At 34.9% G+C, this 13,999-nt stretch overlaps 1 protein-coding gene across 6 annotated transcripts in view; it reads right to left on the bottom strand.

Moving 5' to 3' along the window:
* The window catches only part of LOC126976425 (ras-related protein Rab-32), a 66,622-nt gene that overhangs the window by 11,117 nt on the left and 41,506 nt on the right, over positions 1 to 13,999 (bottom strand). For 5 of the 6 annotated variants that reach the window (XM_050824753.1, XM_050824752.1, XM_050824750.1 and 2 more), the window contains exons 2-3: positions 5,465 to 5,678; positions 2,964 to 3,145 (exon numbers count right to left, since the gene is read on the bottom strand). In XM_050824753.1, the coding sequence (XP_050680710.1) occupies positions 2,964 to 3,145; positions 5,465 to 5,678 (396 nt within the window). Of the gene's footprint in view, positions 1 to 2,963; positions 3,146 to 5,464; positions 5,679 to 10,992; positions 11,247 to 13,999 lie in introns of those variants that run through there. The other variant, XM_050824754.1, reaches the window with a different exon arrangement.

Below are 13,999 nucleotides of genomic sequence, written 5' to 3'. Positions count from 1 at the left end.
ACAAATTATCTTGCACCAAGTTAAGCATATATAGCCTGTGTTATGGGTTACAATACAATGATATATTTAATACAATATACTTACTTAAACATACATAAATTCATATAAACATACATAAATACATTTAAACATCCATGACTCGGAAACAAACATCCATATTCATCATATAAATGCTTGCACCTACCGGGATTCGAACCCGGGACCGATTCGTAATACTTACACCAATATTACGAACAAGCTACAACGGAATTTAATCTGATACAAAATTGAGCCATAAATAAGATACGTTAAGCCTTTCAATGCTAATGATTGAAGAGAAATATAGAATCTAAATACATTATAGAGCGATTAAATAGCCATTAAATTTTCTCAGAAGTCATGTTGGACTATAACGTGAGTATTATGAATAAATTATACATAAGCTGTGGCGTTGAATTATACAGCGCATTATCTCAATTATAATTTCTTCAATTAAAACTACTATTTGCTTAGAGAAATTATCGTATTTGCTCACTCAGTTTGTTTATATTATGGTGTAAAATGAAGTTTATGCGCAAAAATGGCTTGTATTATTTCCATATTTTTTTAATTATAGGTGAACTTGCAAATATAGAACGACTCTGAACTATTATATTACTTTTCGTACGCTAAAAAATGTTCGGAATTTTCGCTTCAATGTGTTAAAGCAATTAGAAATAATAAAACACAAAATAACATGTTTACATTGTTGAATGAACAAACAAATTTAGTCCCTTCACAATTGTTACGTATCTCTTCCGGGGGTAATTTGTCACAACAGCCGACCAATCACAGCGCGTCATTTCATGGGACGAGGGTATAAAAGAGCGGCTACCGGCTCATTTGATTCAGTCTCATGCCAGATTTTGGCGAGACAACACGTCCTGAGGATCTAGGCATCCTGTGGAGGGGAAACACGTGTCGGATTGTTTAAAAATAAATATTGGCGGAATTAACACTAAAGAAAACTCAAATCATTTGGATTATTCGTTCATTCAGTTCGGAATTTAAAAAGAGATAGATTGCTTAGAATTAATATTGGAATTCTCAGCCAGGCTTGTCCTATTTTGTCGTCTTACTCGGAATATTTTTTCAGATTGTTATCTTCCTCTAACTGTGCTACGAGATCTGTCTTTCGAGAGAAAATTTGAAATTGGTAAATATTCGAAGATACAACTATGGAACTAGTCATAATTATTAAGAGGGGAAATTTTCTTATTTAATCAACCGAACGTCTCATTCCATTAATAAATAACAAAAAAAACTAAGACGTACTCGTGGATAATCCTTGTACAACACAGACTCTTAATAGACCCAGGAGATATTCTTATTTTTTTATACACAAAGGGAACACCCTTTGTGTATAAAGGGTGTTCCCTTTGTGTATAAAAACAACATGTGTATAAGTAACAACTTATCATATTGTATAAGCCAGTCAGACGCTTCAGTAAGCTCACTAGTTTTTTTGCAATCATTAAATTAAAAATTTTAAGTAAGAAAAATATTTCAAAGATTTGGGAGAAAAGAAAAGAACAAAATTATTGATTAAATAAATAAAAAGCAAAAAATAAATAAAACTATAACCAAAAACTTCTTCTTCCTAGCTTCGTTTTCACAATTGAAGTAGAAAGCGATTAGAAACACTTTTAACTAAGCTCATGCCTGTAAACGAGTTTACAGATTCAATTCTGATTTCACCAACACACAGTTATAGCCTAAACGCGTTTAAATGCTGACCGCCGAATGGGCGTTCAACATATTTGATTGACATTTAACAATTTTGTGTTTTGTATTTGATACATTCTATTCACTGACCTGTATAAATACCACTGGACGGACTGTTCCATATTATGTTTGACAGCAAATTTGAAGCGACACTCGCGAGCGTCCAGAGAACTAATTTTGACGCACAATAATTGCATTTTGAATTAAATTTCGTTCGTTTTCCGTGTTATTTATGCTTCAAGAATCAATGTAATAAAGTAGACTTTTTTTTGTAAATAGATTCCCACCATCTATCGATGTTTGCCGAGGTTGTTATCACTAGTTTTAGTACTGCAGACTCGTTACATGGCCAACAGCGCCAAAATGGCGAATATCAAACATACACAAAAGCACTTTGACAGCCGCCAGTCCAGTGGTATACAGTAGAGGTCAGTGATTCTATTGTTTATGACATGTTTGACACAGTTTATGTCAAAACGCTCGAACGGCATTGCTGAAATCGCTCTGTATTTAATCGAGATCAAGACTGGCATTTGAACTCGTTTACGTAAAACTGATTTTTATTAAACTGGATCGGGACTTAGTCGTTTCCTCACTGTCGAGATTTCAACGAGCTGTCTCCATCGGTTTCGTCCCGTCGCCTGGTAAGATGCGATGTCACCTATTTTGCATAGAAAAATTATCTACCTATGGACGTTACGTAACCTTAAAGTTACAGGGAGACAGATCAACCATTATGGGATAGTTATACTTTTTCTCTACTTATTTTATTACTTTACGTTAGCTTGTTAATAATAATATACTTATAAATAAAACTATTTGGAACACGTGTTGTCGATAGCGGTATAAGGGACCCAAATACAACTGTCGATATCAATACTTGATACCTATTTATATTAAACTTGATACCTATTTATATTAAATACGGTATACAATATAAAGATGATATAGAAAAGATAAAGAGACGCCCCTCAAAATTTTACGATATAATCACGACATTTTTGAATATCCGTGATTAACCAGTTTAAAAACACATTACCCAAGCTAAAAACCTATCTAATATGAAACCACCAAAGTATGAATTCCTTTTAAAACGTCACAAGTATTAAAAATCAAGGAGCATTTTTTGGCACTCCATAAAAGTGTGAATGGAAAAATGATTCGCGAGGCAACCGTTTATAATGCCAATAAAAAGAAAGTCATTAAAAGTCAACGCTCACCTTATTTGCAAGAAGAATGCACGGTATCGGCGAACCGTCTGGAAGTTGCACCTTCGTGTCCAGATCGTTCTTCCACTTGACAACAGCGTCGAAGGTGGCCATCCTCGACACGTCGAACACGATGAAGGCTCCCACAGCTTCCTTGTAGTACACCCTGGTCATGTTGCCAAACCGCTCTTGCCCTGAAATTTAGATAAATTTTAGACATTCTTCAGCAACGATTTTTATTTTTAGAGTTGTTTCCACCACTATCGGGAATATATTTAAATTTTATTTAGTTTTCTGCTGAGTTTCTTGCTCGCATTCTTCGCAGGTCTGAGGCACTCTAATTCGATTTTAAATCCTATTTTGATTTGAATTTAATTTGTCCGTACCTAAAGACCTTTTCCGCTCTGAGCTCAACGGACGTCCTGCTACCTCCAGACAATTTCCTAATATGCAATTATTGGTTTAGGTATACTATCAACAGAATCTGTACATGAAGCTTCGAGAGGAGAGTCGAACATCATCATCAGCCGGAAGCACACACACTCACAGCTGGACAAAGGCCTCGCCCAAACATCTCCACGACAAACGCTCCTGCGCTGCCCTCGTCCACCGTATTCCGGCGACCTTGATCGTCGGTCCATCATATATATATATATGATGGTCCCCTATAAATATATATATATACCATTATATATATATACATGCCTACCAACACTGCGTCTTCTGGTCGCCATTCGAAGAATTTTTTGTATTAAGCGACCCACGCTCTTAGAGCTCTCATAACTTTTCGTTTCAAATTTTATTGGAACCACTTTTACTCTGTATTTTATGCCGACCCTACTGACACTTATAGATACATTCCATCCCGCAGCTTTTAACTACAGGCAAAGAAGACTATTACATCTATAGCCTCAGGAAGATGTTTCTATTTGTTCAATAAAGCTACTAAAGACATCACTTACCTACCTTTTTGATAAATATTTAATGGGGTACCATTATTATCAATGACATAAATAAGAGTAACATTAAGATCATTAGCCCAGCAAACATTGAAGCAAATGTGAGGCCAGTATCGTCCATAACTTTTTTATTATAATAATTACTTAATTTATAATATATTATAACTTTTTAAGTATTAAAATATTTTATGACAATTTAAAATGACAGGTACAGCGACTTTTGTCTGCTGACATTATATTTTTTATATATTTAATAATAAAAAACCTCTGCGAACGAAGTGGTTAAATTCTCCTTCAACTCTGGATTGCAACTCAAGTTTTAGGAAATCCGCAATGTTATTTTATTCATTCTATTGAAATTATCGACGATAATGCGGTAATGAGTCAAATTGATTATTTATTTATTAAATATGTATAATGAAAGTAATTTGAATAACAAAGACCCCGCCGCGTCTACCTGTCTTTTATATGGGTCACTTGATCTAACGTGATTTTTGACGCCCACATTCTCTTGCAACACCAGAAGTAATCACAGGAGCGTTGCCGGCATTTTGAAAAGATGTACGCGCTTTTTATAAGTCAACAGTATTATTAGTAACCCATGTCGTACCGACGTTTTGTACCAAGATTTTATGACAATACGTCACTCGAACGGTTAGCTCAGTTGAGACTCGCACGGAACGTGAGAGATCGTGGGTTCGAGTCCCGCATTTTGTTTTCAAATTTTATTTGTGTATTAATCCCAGAAGTGAGGGTTATCACTTTAAAAACATAACAAATTGTTTAGATTTACAAGAGTGACATCTTAAGTCTTTTTCCTAATTTGCAAATATTGGGGTTGAGCAGGTTATCAACTGTAAAGTATATTCTGTAGATAAAGCCACAACCTGAGGGTTGAACAAGACATACAAAAATTTATCAGGCGGGGCGGGTGACTAGTTTCATATTAATTAACACCAGTAAAAACTTACAAGAAAGGCTTTCATCTATAGTCAGAGCGCGTATCATCAGATACTTCGGACAATATCACGCAACCTGGAGAGCATGCCATTGAGAGACTTGTTGTTCAGGGAAGGGTCAACGGCAGTAGGACAAGAGGACGCTCTGTTATACCGAAAGGAAAATCTCTCTTTTTAAAAAGTAAAGTTTATTCACAAAAATACAAGTAGTAATAAAAACAGTGGAAAAGATACAGAGAATATAGATTTGATAGAATTAGTACTTTAAATATAACACGTTTGTTAGGATAGAAGACCGGCGATTGACTGACTAAGTACTGCCCTTGCTCCCGTTAGGTCGTGGTGTATATATAGTTATCAAAATATTGACTAATCAATATTGACTGCTTAATCAGCCTTATGCCCTACATTCTAAGGGTATAACAGCTCCCCTATGCGCTGGACAGACCAGATCAAAGCCCTAACCAACACTCCCCTCAACACATGTGCCAGATAAGCAACAGCCAGGGATAACTGGCGTAGAATCGTTCGTCGTTCGACGTGACCACGACTGCTCTATCAAGAGTAATCCGACGAAGAAGAAGAACAATCTTACCTGCAATATCCCATAGCTGTAGACGTATGACGGTGTTGGCGTCCCAGTTGAGCACCTTCAACGCGAAGTCCACACCGATAGTGGCTCGGTAGTGCTGACTGAAGAACTGGTGAACGTAGCGTTTGATGATGGATGTCTTCCCAGTGCCCAACTCTCCGATCACCAGGATCTTGTACAGATGCTCGCGTCTCTCCGAACTGGACGATGCATGTGACTGCAATAAAATATATTTACTTCTTTACTTTGAAATATTACTTACAAAAGATTGCTTTAGTTCTCAAATCAAAATCACTTCATTCATGTAGGTAAAAGAAATGACCTAACTACTCTGTTGGATCGAGTTAGTAAGTCTTTTGTTGAGCGATGTATATGCTTCTACAATATGATCCCAGAAAATGTACAAAACAAATGTGTTACGAAATTTAAAAGAATTGTTAAAAAACGATTCTGTGGGAAAGGTTATTATAGCATAAACGATTTTCTTAATGACACCACGGACTGAACGAACATCCTCAGGCTCATTAAGTATAAATGTGTATTGTACGATATTACATTGTAATCCATATTTTATATTTAAAAAAAAAGCCCGCTAAGTTTCTTGCGCCCATTCTTCTCAGGTCTGAGGCAGTCTCTTTTGAATGGGTGGTAGTTTTTGACGTTCAATAAGTGATTTTAAATACTATTTTGAATAAAAATATTTGAATTTGAATTTGACACTTATGAATTATAAATGTTTTCGTGTCTTTTATTTTCATAGGATGCCTAACAGCCATCAATACAAATACATATATACACAAATAGCCACTAAATAGTTTTTAACGTTTTTAACGTAAGAAATGACATTAAAAAGAATTCTAAAGGAATCAATTTTGAGAAAATAAATGCCTTTTATGCCTTTTTAACAATTACTTACAGCTTAAACTAATTAAAGGCATTACTATGTACTAAGGTAGGTAACTTATATATACCACCACTTCGAAAGGTTCAGCTTTAATGAGAAGAAGTGGCAAGAAACTCATTGCCACTCTTTTAAATCAACATTTCAATTAGAATTTATATAAAGTGATGCAACAAAAATACTCAATGCCTTACACGAGTAAGTCAAAATGAAAAATAAATAATAGTTAAAAAAAACTAAAAAGCACGCTTTATATAAAATTCAACTAAAAAATAGAAAATAAATTTAAATTGAAAATAGTGTAAAAAAATATATATTTTATTGTAAAAAAAAGCGTGGGGTGTAGAAGAATTATTATTTTAATAATATCTTTTTTAACTATTATTTATTTTTTTTCATTTTTTAGTCAAATTAGTGTAATGTCATCGGTCCTCGATAAATCTACAAAGTTTGAACGAAATCTAGCCGTTTAAAGTGGGTCAAAATCGCGCCCAAAGAAGTCGGTTACAAACATACAAACATACAGGTGAAGCTAATATAAAGCGTATAAAAAAGTAAATGTACAGTAGATGCGTTAATCCACACACACCGTAAATAAATAAATCGCAAAATATGTGAGCTTTGTATGAGCGATTATCCTACTAATATCCTACTAATGTTTCTGTAATGTAATCTAAAGTTTGTAAGAATGTATGTTTGTTACTCTTGCACACAAAACTACTGAATTAATTTTAATAAAACCTTACAATAATATAGCTACATCAGAATAACACATAGGCTATAATTTCTAAAGATTATAGTGTGAATTGCCTCGTGTAAAAAAAAGTGCAATCTTAGAGGTATTTGTGCGTGCGGCACAATAATTGTAGGAGTTACAATTAATATTATAATGTATAATATAATTGTTTATCATAAATACATACATAAATCACGCCTCTTTCCCGTAGGGGTAGGCAGAGACCACTTCTTGCGATTACGATTTACGATGCTTACATACTTGTTTCGCTTCGTTCACTTTCATTATTCCTTTCATACATGCTCTCCGGTTTAGGGTACTCTTGACCTGGCCTTTTTTCAAGACGTCCCTGATTTGATCTTGAAACGTCCGCCTAGGTCTACCCCTTCCAACACATTAATTCACACTAGCCTTATACACTTTCTTCGTCAATCGTTCTTCATTCATTCTCTCGACATGTCCAAACCATGTCAGCATAATTGTTTATCACACTAATAAATAACTGAGGAATTACAGGAGTGCTGGTTATGCACTGATAAATGGTATAACCTTCTTTATCTTGTTACTTAAAGAATTTCGCTTAAACATTTCGTAATTGAGTGATAAGATTTATTTACGTAAAACGATTTCTCGAATTAATTACAATCATTTGCACTAAACACTCGGAATGTAAGTAATGACATCGTTAATAAAATTAGATGTATAAAAAGGCATTGATAAAATCGAAAGCTGATGCAAGAGTAAATAAAGGAACATTGATATATGACAAAGATATATTTTGTTCTCAATAAACACATTATTGTTTGTATTTAACAGTGTACACACACACACACACCATAACAACTGCCGCTTTTTGTTGCAGACATAAAGTTATGAATGGTGTTTGTTCGAAAATAATTGACTGCGGACGGATTTTTACATCCTCTTTACAGTATTTTATTTATTACTAGTGGACCCGACGGACGTTGTCCTGTACACACGTCTTAAATTTTATAAATCGGTCCAGCCGTTAGGAGGAGTTCACTAACATACACATGAGCAGTAGAATTATATTATATGGACGGAATTGAGAATCTAGACCAATCTCAAATTCACTGGAACACACAAAAAAATCATCAAAATCGGTGCAGCCGTTTAGGAGGTAGTTCAATTGTGAATCTAAACCACCTCGAATCCACCTGAAGACACACAGAAAGTTTCATTAAAATCGATCCAGCCGTTTAGGATGAGTTCAGTTACAAAAGACGCACAAAAGAAATATATATACTAGCTGACCCAGCAAACGTTGTATTGCCGATATTAAAATCGCGATACAAAAGTAGATTGGTGAAACTTTGAAGTTGTATGTATTTTTTAATGCTGACTCATAACCAAAAAAAAAAAAAAAAAAATTGGTGTGGACCACCCTTAACATTTAGGGGGATGAAAAATAGATGTTGTCATTTCATTCATTCATGAGAATCGGTCAAGCCGTTTCGAAGGAGTTTAACTACAAACACCGCGACACGAGAATTTTATATATTAGATCAACGTCTTTTGGGTCAGCTAGTAGGTATATATTTATTAATCAAGATTGTCAATGTCGCTTCTAATCTTGTTTTACAACAAGAATAGCTCGAGTGCCTATTGGATGAACCATACTGCAGTTGAAGGAGTCTTTGATAATACTTGTTTACTTATCGATTGCCGTCTCCTGGAGTATTATGTTTACTCACGTTACCAATATTTACTCCACTAATCCTTACTAACTGACTCATCCTGATAAACTTTAATCTTTTGCTACTGCTACTCCGAACCTACTTAGTTGAGTACTTATAACTTACTTGAGGTTCGTATATCTATACTAATAAATGGAAAACAGGATTTTTCCTTCGGTTATACTGCGAAAACTACTGAACCGATCGTAATAATACTTATACCATAAGATGCAGCGGGTTTTGGAGAAGGTTTTAGTATTTAATATGTTGGTGATTACTTCTCCGGAATCTATATTTTTTGACTTAGAAATCAAATCAAATCAAAACCACTTTATTCATGTAGGTCAAGGAAATGACATATTTATCATTTCCTATCTACCGCTACTTCGTAAAGGAGAAAGGAAAGAAGTAGCAAGAAACTCATTGGCACTCTTTTAAATTCAGATTTACATTTTCATTGTTTTACAAATCATTTCAATTACAATATAATATGTAAAGTGATGCAACAAACTGAAATATATATTCCCAATACAATTAATTCAGACGATGACATTTCATTACATATGAAAATTCATACAATGAGCGGGGTACTAAACATTATTCAGATCGTTTATACCAAATCAGAGTTATGGAAAATATAGATGCAAAAAATGTACAAAATTTATTGCTTGTTTAAATAATTCCTGATTTTACATTTGTCTTATCTGTATACTATGAATCTTATTAAATTTTATTCAAATGTTATCAATTGATCGATCAACGTAGTAAAATTTTTAAAAGTATTGTGTATATGATATCTTTATGTAATCTCATCTCATACATAATGTGAGAAATATGTGACATTTAAATGTAAATCTGTACATATCATATAACAGTTACTTGGCCTAGGATGGCTGGTCCATCATCGCAGATCATAAGCTGCTGAAGCTACAAACTTGAAATTGTACACAATTCTTTAAATGATGTTAAGTTAACACTAGGTTAAGTTTTTGGACATTTAAGCCCTAATGAAGTACCTAGATCATCGTATAGTGAACTGCCTTTTTAAAGCTAGTTATTAAAATTCAAATTCAAATATTTTTATTCAAAATAGGATGCGACATCACTTATTGAAAGTCAAAAAACTACCACCCATTCCAAAATGAATGCCTCAGACCTGAGAAAAATGGGCGCAACAAACTCAGCGGGCTTTTATTTTTCATCATTCGTTTCATCGTTAAAATTCCTACTAAAGATCCTACTACTAGATCACTTTAAAAATAACGAATTGTTTTGATTTGAAACAGCGAGCCACAACCTGAGAGTTGAACAAGATCTGTTTTGAAGTGTAAAATATTTAGGCGCCGTTTTAACCGATTCTTAGTTAAAGCCTTACCGACACGAGGTTACATCATATACATACCTACTAACGTTAATAGTAATCCACCGCTATATGTATAGATAAGAGTATGAAGCAGTAGCAATAAAAGTATATTATTATTATTAATAACATACATACATACTTACACACTCACGCCTTTTTCCCGTCGGGGTAGGCAGAGACAATAGAATGCCATTTGCTTCTATCCTTACAAACCTCACGCGCTTCCTCTACATTCATTACTCTTTTCATACATGCTCGCCGGTTGCGGGTGCTTCGGACCTCTCCTTTTCTCAAAACGTCCCCAATTTGGTCGACGAATGTTCTACGAGATCTCCCGCGACCGACTTGCCCACACACACCTGCCTTATATATTTGATTCGTCATTCTTTCTTGTCATTCGCTCCACGTGTCCAAACCATTTCAGCATTCCTTTTTCAGTCCTTGTCACAACATTATTAATTAGTTCATCTATTATATCATATTTTAAAAATTATGAAAAATTAGAACTATTAGTACTACACAAAAAACCGATTATTATTTCATAATTAAGCATCCATTTTTATAAGTAGTCCTGCCTATTTTTTTATAGTTGTTATTATTTAATAGCTTTATCGTCTTAGTAGTCGTATATTTAACAACCTATAAGACTAGTTTACAAAAATTTATGAAAAATTTGCTATCGAACGGTTGGTTCAGTGGAAGAGCGCTAGCACGGAATGCGAGAGGTCGCGGGTTCGTGTCCCGCATCGTTCATGAATTTTGTAAAAAAATTTGACAAAATGAAATTTTCACTCGAAAAACTAAAAAAAAAATACTAGATATCTTAAAACTTACTGCACGAATCAGCTTTGGTGACATACTCGCGTATTGAAATAGCAATTTTCGTCAAGAAACACAAAAGTACACCCAATATAAATATAGATCAACTTTCAAAAAATGCGTAATTTTTTCGATCAGATAGCACATGTCACAGTAACTTCTAGCAATCACTCGCGATATGCATCATTCATCACTCGAATAGAAACACGATTCCGAGTTAAATGCGAGTGATTTTCTCTACAACAATGTTCTACCCGACCGTACGATAATCTGTGACTGTCGAATCGAATGGATGTTTGGCTGTTCATTAGTTCGATTGAGCCGCGTTATCGGGCATTGATAAGAAATTAAGTACTTGTCTGTATACGTGATACCAACGTAAGTATTTTACGTAATCCTTTATAAACAATTTGTTACTTTTAAAGTGATATCCCTCACTCCTCGGACAAATTGTACAAATTTTTGTAACCATAATTTATGAACGATGCGATACTCGAACGATCGAATGATCGATGTCAAATTTTTATGGGACAAAATGGCAAACATTCCGTATCAAACTGAAGAAGAATACGAAAATCAGATCATAAGTCCCAACGTAATCTGTGTACATACATAAAAAGCACGAGCAACCTTCGCACGGCTCCGATCCGTAGAGCAATCACGGAAACTGACACGGAGAGTTAAGCCCAAAATATTCCGGTCCAACATGAAGACCGTATTGATGTATGGGTGTGAGACGTGGAAGGTCACCAAGCCCATACCTCATCAAGTCCAGGTTTTTGTTAACCGATGCCTTTGAAATATCCTCGGTATTCACTGACCCGACAAAACTTCCAACGATCATCTTTGGCAACGCTGTCATGAAGTCCCAATATACCAACAAATAAAACGCCGCAAATGGAGCTGGATAGACCACACACTCCAGAGGGATCCCAACCATATACCAAGGCAAGCCCTAGATTGGAACCCTTGAGGTTTCCTTGAGGGTTCAAGGAAAACGCAAACGTGGCCGTCCAAAGCAAGTCTGGCGGCGGACTGTCATTGACAAAACGAAGGTCATCGGAAAGACTTGGAGTGAAATTGAGAGAGATGCTCAGGACAGATCGCGATGAAGATGCACTGTGGATGCCCTCTGCCACAGCTTGACATGACATGCAAAAAAACGAACGGAATTGAGAACCTCCTCCTTTTCGAAGTCGGTAAAAAATAGTACAAGATAGCAAAGCCACACTGGTAAAGACTTGCAATAAAACCATACGCTTTGCACCAGATTATCAGCCCTGCGGCATTGTCTCAAGTGAAGCATTTGTGTCGTATTACCGAGGCTTAAAGTTGATAATCCAATTTAATATTCTACACCTGTCCGATAATATATCAAGCTGAAGATAATGATAGAAAATTTTCTATTCGTAAACAGGTTTAGTACGTAATGATGAAAACCTATGTACTTGTTAGTTCAAATTCAAATTCAAAAACACTTTATTCATGTAGGTCACGGAAATGACACTTATGAATGTCAAAAAATAAAAATATTTTTTCTTATTGAATTTACCGCTACTTCGTAAAGGGTTGAGCTAATGAGAAGAGGTAGCAAGAAACTCATTGCCACTCTTTCAAGTCAAGATTTACATTTTAATTGTTTTACAAAATCATTTCAATTACAATATATGCAAAGTGACGCAACAAAAATACTCAAATGTCAAAAACTGAAAGGCTTACACGAGTTAGTCAAAAAAAGAAAAAAAAAGTAAATTAATACTTATAAACACAAGAGTTATTGAGTATAGTAGATGCATCAATCCACGCATACCGTAAATAAATAGAGGCATTATGTGAGCATTTCCTAAAATAAAATATATATAATATCTTTAACTTTAAAGGAAATAAATAAAAAAAAAACACATCAAGCAGACCTCCCGGTAACAAGATCATCCAGCCACCACGAGTAGCACCCGTTCACGAGCGTGACGTATGGACCAGCCATCGCCTCCCTCGACCATGTTTTAGGGAAGGGAACGACCCGCCCCACGTCGCCGCCACAAGCAGAGGCATTTAAGCGAGTAAGACGATGCCTGTCACGAGAAATCTACCGAATAACAAAACAATGTTCATCTACATATTATGCAGTAGTGATAATATTAGTATGTTAAACTACAAGGGCAGAAAGTTTGGCTCTCGGCTTCGTCTCGGGCATAATGACGCGCAGTTCAGAGCTTTCAAACTTCAATTCTTCATTTATACTATTTTTCTTTATCCGGTCGGTCGAAAGTATGAAAATAATTGCATTGAAAAATATTTATGCCTATTTAGATACATTTAACATTTGCGGAACGAACGCGCAGTTGTAACCTTATTTACCGCATAGTTGTCAACTCGTACTTAATAAATCATAGTATTTGTTAGATGCAATTACTAATTGTGACAGTAATCACGACCATCATGTTCACAAGCATCCTTACACAAACAATGAATTCAAGCTCTAAAGGTTGATGCATCCAATATACGATAATTTATATCTATACAGTTTATTCTTTATTTCTTTTTATATAATATTTTTTTAATTAAATTTAAATTAATTTTGACTTTTATATTAGATGCAGCACATTACAAACTACTTTTTTTATGTATATTACAGCCAATGTAAAATAGCCTAATTGATTGAAAAGAGTGACCATTGAGTTTCTTGTATGTTCTTCTCACGCGCTCAACTTTTTCCGAACATAATATGGTAGATTTAGTAATTTGAGAGAAATATTTAGCTTAGTCTAAGCCTAATTGGAATTTTTTTTATCTTTGACTTTATGTGGTGTTACCTAATGTTACGTGAATACCGACACGCAGCGCTGCCTTTAAGAGGATTCATATGGCAAACAAAAATGCAAATTCGGCATTTCACATTGATGACCGGCGGCACCAAAGAATACATAATAGCTTAGATAATTTATACGTCTAGATAGACTGTGACAGCTGTGAAAACGTCGAAAAATAGTAGCGAACTGTTAACCTCTATTTTCAGAAACGC

The sequence above is a fragment of the Leptidea sinapis genome, chromosome 40 (assembly GCF_905404315.1).
Source record: "Leptidea sinapis chromosome 40, ilLepSina1.1, whole genome shotgun sequence".
NCBI classification, from domain to species: Eukaryota; Metazoa; Arthropoda; class Insecta; order Lepidoptera; family Pieridae; genus Leptidea; species Leptidea sinapis.
This window is presented reverse-complemented; position numbering and strand designations above follow the sequence as displayed.